The 9,629-nt window shown below is 47.5% G+C and overlaps 1 protein-coding gene across 2 annotated transcripts in view; it reads left to right on the top strand.

Annotated features, from left to right (window-relative positions):
• LOC308319152 (zinc finger protein 516-like) overlaps positions 1–2,446 on the top strand; it is a 54,844-nt gene extending 52,398 nt beyond the window's left edge. For both annotated transcript variants that reach the window (XM_080769031.1, XM_080769030.1), the window contains exon 6: positions 2,251–2,446. In XM_080769031.1, coding sequence (XP_080625157.1) covers positions 2,251–2,310 — 60 coding nt within the window. In that variant the 3' untranslated portion in view covers positions 2,311–2,446. The remainder of the gene's footprint in view (positions 1–2,250) is intronic.
• The last annotated feature ends 7,183 nt before the right edge of the window (positions 2,447–9,629 follow it).

Here is a 9,629-nt window from a genome sequence, read left to right on the forward strand (position 1 = left end):
GTATGAGCAATGGGCTTCCCATAAACCAGCGACACGTCTGTTCTGTCTGCATCGGGGGTGGGGGGGGGGAGGGGGGGGGGGGGGGTGGAAAAGTTTTCCCAGACAAAGGGAGAGACGGAGGGAGAGAGATAGAGGGACATCGAGGCAGACAGAGAGAGAGAGCGAGCGAGCGAGGGAGGAGTAAATCTGTTCTGCTTTTGACATTCGGAGAGAGCCAGGTCTGCGCGGCGCACTTCCATCTTAATTAATCACACGCGCGAGACGCACGCACGCACACGCGCGCGCTCGTGCACTCAGATTTACCACTCGCTATGAATGATGGGAGCAGGAACAGCGTAGGGGTCCAATTAGATGTAGTGTTGGTGCTGCTTTACGGTGACGATAACCTTTAGTGTAATTTAGCCCATAAGGACCGGGAACGCATCTGTGTATTTTAGCCATTTTTAACCATTCATTTAAACTTTAGCTGTTGAAAAATTGCAGATCTACAATCTCATATTATAGCATGGCATGAGAGTGCCACGCTATACGAGCTTGTAGATCTGCTATTTTTTGAAAAGTCCTGAAAACTGTATGCAAATCTTTGAATATGTATTCTTTCAAAAGTGAGCGGTTTCAACGCACATCTTTGCTTCTGGGGGTCCCTCCCTGGAACAACATATTTGAGATGAGAGTCTGCGGCCAAATACATATGATTCTGGTGGTCCACCTTGACACGAAAAACTTTGAGAACCACTGATATAGAAATAGAAACATAGGGTTTTTTCAGAAAGCTGTTAAGACATTTGAAGACATGTGTAGGATGAGGTCTTAATGTGTTAGTGCACCAGTCCCCTCCCATCTTCGCCCGCCCGCCTGCCCACTCCCCTCCCGCTCCTCTGGCTGCCATCTTCCCCCTCGCAGGACGCTGGCATAGAGGTGTAGAGGCGCTTTCCTCTCCCGTCTCACCCCGCCCGTCTCTCCTCCATAGAGGTGTAGAGGCGCTTTCCTCTCCCGTCTCACCCCGCCCGTCTCTCCGGCTGCTTTTAGATTTGCGTGATTAATTATGTCTTTTTCTTTTTTTTTGCCTTCCTGTTTTTTATTTCTCTCTCTCTCTCTCTCGCTCTCTCGCCCTCCCTCTCTCACCCTGTCCCCTCTGTTGTTGCTCTGATGATGTATGAGAACAGCCACATTTGGCTGTATCTTCTTCGGGGAGAGGGGGCGGGGTGAGGGGGGGTGGGGGTGGGCATGGGGAGTCATTTGTTTTCCCACTTTGATATTCTTCCATTTATCAAAATGATAATTAGGTGCAATTAAATGGCAATCTCATTTGTTTTGTTCAGGTGTGTGTTGCTTTATTTATGTCGAGGTGTCTGTGCCATTGTAGGTCAGTCTAATTAGAAGAGAGCGCGGAGTGTCGAGTGTGCGTGTGTGTGTGCGTCTGCGTCTGTGTGCGTGTGTGTGGGGGAGCTGATTGAGAGAAGGGGAGAGGAAAGTAGGACTGCTCTGAGTACCATGAGACAGTGAGGCCAGTATTTTTGGTCCAGATGTCAGCCCTCTCTCACAGGAAGAAGTCAAGAGGAATACAGTAGTTTAGTAATTGGTTCATTTAGGTCAGGATAGGATCGCAAAAGTTAATGTCCGAAGCGGGGCCAGTTCAATGTTAACCACATGAACCCTAGCGCCCCTATTTATTCTGGGGTGAACCATTGCCAACAATACAAGCTCGTGCAGTATAGCTCAAGCTTGTAGATTGCCTATTTGTGGCGTAGATTCTTATTGTAGAGGGGGGGGGGGAAGTATAGGGGGCCTAGTATTGACCCCTAGGGGACTCTGGCCAACTAACCGTGTATAGAGTTTAAGTGGTTATGCCTTCTCTTGTCATCCCCTGTAGTCCTACTCAGTTAAATACTTCAATAATTCAATTCGGATTATACAAAGAATTAAGCCAAATACCGTAGTACACATCCCAAAGTGTCTGTCTGGGTACATTTTTGGGCCCAGAATTGAATTAACATTGAATATTTGACTGTGTATCTGACTGTCATTCTGTGTGCTGTCTGTGGGCTATATGGCTCTGTTTCAATGGTTGTGCATCATGTTTGTTGGTTTGGCCGTCCCCTTGATGTCCTCTCTCTCTCTCTCTCTCTCTGTCTCTCAGAGAGAGCCCTGTCCTCTCGTCGCATGCTGCCGCACCCTACGTGAGGTCACCTCATGCCCCCCCCTCCCCCCTGGCCCGACCGTTCAACTCTTGTGTTTGTGTTCCCTCAGGGGAGAGACCATTCTGCTGCCGCCTCTGCCCGTACCGAGCCTCTCAGAAAGGGAACCTAAAGACCCACGTCCAGAGCGTCCACCATTTGCCTTTCGACAACGACCAGTACCCAGAGGGCAGCAGAGAGCTGTCACATGACTCCCTGGGCCCCCCCGAGCACGGGGACTGGACCCTACCACCACCACTGGACCCACCACAACAACAACAACAACCACAACCTACCGACGACACCCGCAGCGCCCACAGCAGAGCCTCCGGAGCAGAGTGTGGGGTCGCTAGTCGAGGACCATCCCACTCCACAGCACAACAACAACACCACACACCACTGAACTACCACTGAAAAGCACCACTCAGAAACACCACTGTCAGGTCTTATAACGGAGAGGCTTCACCAGTAAACCCCTTTAATGGTCTTAACGGGAGAGGCTTCACCTGCAGTAAACCCCTTTAATGGTCTGTCGACTTTTTACAGATATGATGAGCTTTGACCGCCGTGACGAGGGGTTTCCCATGATTTGGATGTTTTGGTTTTTAAGCAAGAGAAGACATGGAATCTTTATTTTATTTTGTTGAGATGTTTTGAACTCTGATAGTTTTTAAATCTTGAGGACCGCGGCATGGCAGGAGCCCTGCACCTATACAAACCCCCCTGCTTCATCCTGTGATGACTTAATAATAGTTTGTGTGCTGCTCACAGGATGCAGGCCCTCTGATGACGTGCACCACCATGACGGGACAGAAAGAGAAGCTCTTACGTTTCCACGCACGCTCTGGACAGAAGGAGGAGGAGCCCGCTTTCTCTGGACTCTCAGCTCTTCACTGAATAGAGCCGCCGAGCCGAGGATGAAAATGTGTGTGTGTGTGTGTGTTTGTTCGCGTGTGTGTGCGTGAGTGTGTGTGCGTGCCGTGCACACATGTTCTTTCCTCGCCGCGCCACCTAGTGTAACATGAGTAGCTGCAGTAGATGCTTGTTCTCTGTAGTCTGAGGCTGTCAGGCTGACCATGAGAAAGAAGGAGTGAGAGACAGAGATAGAGAGACAGAGATGGATAGAGAGAGAGGAGAGAGAGAGAGAGAGAGAGAGAGAGAGAGAGGAGAGAGAGTGAAGAAAAGGAGGGTATAGAAAGAGTACAAATGGAAGAGAAAGAGCGATAGGCGAAGAACTGAGCAAGAGCGATGGAGAGACAGAGAAAAGTTCCAGTGGGAAGACCAGGGAAGAGAGAGAGATAGAGCTAATGGAGGAGGGGGTTGTTGGGTGTTCGCTTTAGTGCTCATTAAAAAGAGTGTGCGTTTTTAATGGCCGATATAAATGAGCGTGTGGTTTTAACGGTCATTCAATTATTGTCCATTTAAGAGGAAAGGGAATGAAAGGACACAGATTATTATTTTTTTCATCCCTTTTTTTGTCCTCCAGACACCTCCTCCAACCTCAAATTATTAGAGTGACTTGAAAACATGTGGGAAAAGCGCTGCGCTTTCAGCAGCAATATGTGCTGTTTGACTGTTCGGTTACGCCGACGTCGGCTTAGATCGCACCTGCGTTTCGCAAAAAAAAAAACGCACGCCGTCTGCTTCCACACAGCCGAGTCCCCGGCACAGATGTGCTTTGGCTTCACTTCGTTGACTTTTAGTGCGATTTCAAGATGATTCCTGCGAGGATAAGAGTGAGGAGGAGAGAGCAGACGGAGAGACAGACAGACAGACACGTAGCGCCAAGAGGACCAGAGGTCAGGCTTCAAGAGATTTCAGGGAATCCAGGAGATAGAGATGTTGTTTTGAAGCCTATTACAGCCTTTGCAGGGTATGTGTGTGCGTGCGTGCGTGCGTGCAAAGGGAGAGAGAAAGAACAAGCTTGTGTGTGTATACGTGATTGTGTGTTCATACGTGAGTGCATGTGCCCACTCGTGGAAGTGTGTGTGTCTGTGTGTGTGTGTGCGCGTGTGCGTGACGCATTCTGCTAAATGTCTGCATATAAGAAAGGTTGATTAAAAACTGTTGTATAATCCAGCCTTCATCTACATGCTTTCTCTACTCTGGGCTCTACCTCCTCTGGAATGAAAGCTTATTTAGATATCTGGCTGCTACACAGTATGAAGTGTGGAACAATAGCCATTCCCCTATACTATCATTTTGAGGGATTTCGTGTGTGTGTGTGTGTGTGTGTGTGTGTGTGTGTGTGTGTGTGTGTGGGGGTCCTTTTTCAAGGGCCTCGGAGATGGTCATGCCTTGCCTGTCAGTGACTGTTGGGAAGTAGATAAGTGCATACTGTACTAACTAAACATGCACATAGTATGTACATAGTACATACTGTACACACCAACACCAACTAAAACGAGGCTGAAGTCCCGAGTGCTGCGACACAGGGAACTGTGGATTCAGGAGGCGTATTTTGTACGTGTCGATTCTAAAACATTCAGAAAACGGTTAAGAAATGGGTCATAATAATAATAATAATATTAATAATAATAACAACGCAATGATAAATAAAGCAAACGGAGATACCGTACTTCCCTTCGTCTATTTTGAGACCTCCGTAGTTTTTACACAAACAAACACATTATTAAAATGGTTACTGAACCACTGGGTCATATTAGGGTTCTGTGTGCTCGAATATACAGTACCTTACGCAAAATGTGTACATGCCGAAGGTGAGGGTGGGGGTGGGGGGGGATAGTAAGAATACTTGAAATGGTTACTCTAGCCTACCGAGTAGTGTGTACTAGTACTAATACCAATATTGTACAGAATTTTCCCTTTAAAGATTAACTCCTCGATTATTAATTTGTACTCCGAAGTGTGACTTAGGAAGAAGAAAAAAAAAGAATGAAACTATGAACAGATTGAGCGGGAACGAGTGTGTGTGTAACATAATAAAGTGTACATGATGTACTCCAAACCCTTTATATACAGCGTTAGATACCAAAAGGCATTACTAGTGCACTTAGACTAGGTTCTTCTGCTTTAACACTCGCTCTGCTGTTCTCCTCTCATTTTGTCCATTTGTAGCTTAAAGCCTGGTTTATACTTAGTCGTACAATGGTGTTGTCCCGTGCCGAAAATAGCAGATCTACAAGCTCAAGTTGTGAGCCTGTAACTAAGGACTGCTATGTGTATCGTATGACAGAGCAGTGTAAATTAGGCCTGAGGTTTTCAGTGTGAATGTCTTTATTAACAGTGCCCGTCAATCCAGTTGAACGTACATCTCTGGCTTTTAGAGGCTTTTGTTTTCTTTTGTTACACTGTAGAACCTTCAGTGTTTCTAATTTAAATCCACACTCTGGATTCTGCAGTGTATTATTATTACGATTCCATAGATATCCATCATGATTTTATTTAATTTGTTTTGTTTGTTTTGATGATATGATTGGGGACGTGATGTGGTTATACACGCCACTGCTTGTTAGACATGTTTCCCGCATGGAAAAAGTTTGACTATGCTATTTAGGTGCGGCAGTGCTTAATTCACACAGATTCTTCTTTTGTCTTTCTCTTTGCTTAAAGTGTAGGATTTTGGTCTGTAGCTAGTCATGGATGCCCTCCCAGAGAGAGAGGCCGGTTGCTGTTGTTATCTCCTCTTTTGTTTGGGTTTTTTTTTATGAAGCCTCTTTAAGTTGTATTATTTGTGTCTGTTGGCTTTTTATTTGTTATATTATGAATCTCATGGTTAATTTACCTTAGAAGACATTATTATTATTCCAAATGTATTTGGTATTTATTATCACTTCAAAATGATCAGAGGAACGAGGGCAGACGGGAGTGTTGTTCGTTATAAAAAAAAGAAAATGATTTATTATTCTGGGTTTGTTTTGTTTTGGACGTTTTTATACTGTGTAGTTTTCATGCCGGGAAGCCGGTGTGGAAGCTCTACCTCGTCTGAGCCATTCTCACTTCTGTTACACTTTTGTACATCATTTCAAAAACATGTAATGTCATGTCCACAATAAAGACACGCAAAATGGGATCTACTGACTCCATCTCATCTGTTTCTGAGGGGCGCCGGCCCCTCCTATGCCCAGCTTGGTGTGTTTGTGTTAAGAGTTCTCAACGGGCCTGGAAATTAGGGCCTAACTGGGTCGGTCTGAAGCCCGGCCCGACTGATTAGCATACATTTTAGTGAAACGGCAGTCAGTACCATCTTCATAATAGATAAATACTTATAGTCGGCTATAGTTGCCACCCTATAGAGACCAGTATTACTTATAGCAGACACAGGAACAATATAACAAATATAAACAGAAGGGAGTTCCAACCGCGCCTCTAGCCTATGGCAGGCCAGTCTGGTGCATCTCAGAGGCAGCCTCTAGCCTATGGCAGGCCAGTCTGGTGCATCTCAGAGGCAGCCTCTAGCCTATGGCAGGCCAGTCTGGTGCATCTCAGAGGCAGCCTCTAGCCTATGGCAGGCCAGTCTGGTGCATCTCAGAGGCAGCCTCTAGCCTATGGCAGGCCAGTCTGGTGCATCTCAGAGGCAGCCTCTAGCCTATGGCAGGCCAGTCTGGTGCATCTCAGAGGCAGCCTCTAGCCTATGGCAGGCCAGTCTGGTGCATCTCAGAGGCAGCCTCTAGCCTATGGCAGGCCAGTCTGGTGCATCTCAGAGGCAGCCTCTAGCCTATGGCAGGCCAGTCTGGTGCATCTCAGAGGCAGGACAGGTTACAGGAGGAAAGGAGGCACTGGAGCAACTCAAGACAGTTTAAGCCCTTATTTTATGATCAGTGAAAAAGCGACAATGTTTCGATGTATCAGTCACATCTTCGTGAGGTATATTATATTATAGATATATATTATTTTTTTACTTGCACCCTGATAACAAATATAAACCTTTCACACAACATACAGTATGTGAGTCATAATGTAGTATAGGACAATTCTGGGACAAACCTTACAGAATTTGGTGAGCCCATATGACCTTTCCTCTGGCATCACCTTTCAGCAAATGTCCCTGACGGTGTAAGGACTCAGAGCACACACACACACACACACACACACACACACACACACACACACACACACACACACACACACACACACACACACACACACACACACACACACACACACACACACACACACACACACACACACACACACACACACACACACACACACACACACACACACACACACACTAGGGGGCTGCTACTGTAGCTGGGCTAATAAGACTCATAGATGTTTTGGAGCTGAATAGCTCCACATTTTTGTTCTGCAGGTTCACAAAACAATGAATGTTGACAGAATGCTATAGGTTATCCCTCCACAAACCTAGAAGTCCCAGACATCTGTGGCTCACTGTCCCATGAATATCTAAACCTCAGCTATACCTGCAGCAGGAATTATTATCATTCATCCTGAAGCGGCCAAAACAGGCGAGTCCACAAGCAACACAGCCTTTGTGTTATACGTGACACTTTTCTGAAGGCTTTGACTTTGATGCCGGGCCGTGGCTGCGTGTCGCCTTGATGTCCGTGTGTGGCCACGCGAGCTGAAAGCCAAGGGGAAGGCGGGCGGCTCGCCCCTTCCCACTACAGAAGCCCACCTGGGGAACACCGGCGTATACTCTGCCAGTCTCTTTCATGTTCGCAGCGCCTATGCCGTCTGTCTCTCTGTCTGCGCCACTGACAGCCTGAGTGACAGGCTCCCTCTGAGAACATGGCACCATGACGTTAATGCCAGGCAGGCCTGCGGGCTGCGAAAAGACTGCAGCTGCCCGTCACTCTGCCTCTCATCAGTCACCAGGAACGCAGATACGTGACGGCCCTGAGCTCACCGAGAACCTGTTCCCTGACATCTCTGCTTTCTGTCACACACCAGAGAGAGAGTGAGTGAGTGAGTGAGTGAGTGAGTGAGGGAGTGAGGGAGTGAGTGAGGGAAAGAATGCGCTGAATGTCAGGCTGGCTCAGGTTTTGATAGATAGGTGTGCAGGAGAATATAATGCGCTCCCCTCCCACCGCACTTCTTTTATTCCCTTTTTCTTCAAAAGCCTTTGTCGCTGTGGGGTTATATATCCACGACCACGAATGGCAGTTCACTTTTATTGTTTCCAATTTATTGTTTTCACCACGGTTTCTTTTGTATGCATACGGTATATAGTGTATGTGGTATATATAGCACTGAAGACAATAGAATGACATTATATTCCTCGTACAGATCTGTGCATCTGAGAGCACTGAACCTCACATCAGCTCAGAGTCAGGCCCACCAGCTATCTCTAGTTGCTGTGAGAATAAACTAGAACTATATGCCTGTAGTCAGTGTCTCTCTCTCTCTCTCTCTCTCCCCCTCCTAGCATGCAGCCCTCAGTGCTGTCCATGTCAGAGGGCATGATCTGTATCTGCCACCAGGGAGCAGTATTCTCCTCTAATGGCTGCTAAACGGCAGTCCTCGGGAGGACAACAGCTTAATGGCACTAGGATGGCAGTTTCAGGCGAGGGGGGGGTGACGGTGTGGTGGGGGTGTGGGGGGTTGAGAGCAGAGGGGTGCACCGCGCAAATATACTTAAAACACATGCACGGCCCGCCGCGTACACACCACCACGAGACTGTCTTGTGGTGCCTTGCCCCGACTGATACAACAACCACTATACCTCCTCCCTCCGGTCCACTCCACACACACTCTTCCTTCAACATTCTTCTCCCATAGCAAAAGGCCAAACGCATTTACAACACTTCAAGTGTCTCGCGACACGAGAACGCCCTCCTCTCCTCCACCGTTGAAATATGTAAATATTGCACTAATCAAAGGGGTTCCGGAATCGCAAAATGCCACGGAAAAGGTTATGACCCGGAGCCTGTGCTAATAGGGGAGTGGGGGGAGAGAGGAGAGGAAAATAGTGGTATAGTGGTGGTGGTGGTGGTGGAGGGAGGGGGGAAAGTGAAGGTGCGGGGGGGTGGTGGGGTGGGGGGAGAGGAGTGACAGCTACCACAGGCGCCTCTACTGCCTCGGGAGGACCTTCACATGCTGACCTCCGCCTCCTGCACTCCGACGCTCTGACAGTAATGAATAGGAAGGGTCTGTTTATGCATATCAAATGTTATTTACTCACACAGTCACTATGCTGCTGCAGCCACAGAGGGGATAGAGAGACAGAGAGAGAGACAGAGGGAGAGAAAGAGAGAGAGAGAGAAGAGGATGCTTTACACAGACCACAGGTTAGACTTTAGTAGCCAGGGTTGCTCTCTGCGGCGCGGCGAGGTTAATCTGACCATCACAACGAATTCACGTTATACACGCTTTGGCTTTTTGTTGGTTTTTTTTCTTTTTTGCCGGGGCCTTTAACGTTTAAACTTGTTGTTTCTGAAGTGCAGCCCCATTGTTTGTTGTTCACTCGCTGGCTTTCGTCGTTTGTTGTTGACGTGTATCTGTATTCGACCCCGTGCAGAATACACA

The sequence above is a fragment of the Protomyctophum bolini genome (genome assembly GCF_963924005.1).
Source record: "Protomyctophum bolini genome assembly, chromosome: 7".
NCBI classification, from domain to species: Eukaryota; Metazoa; Chordata; class Actinopteri; order Myctophiformes; family Myctophidae; genus Protomyctophum; species Protomyctophum bolini.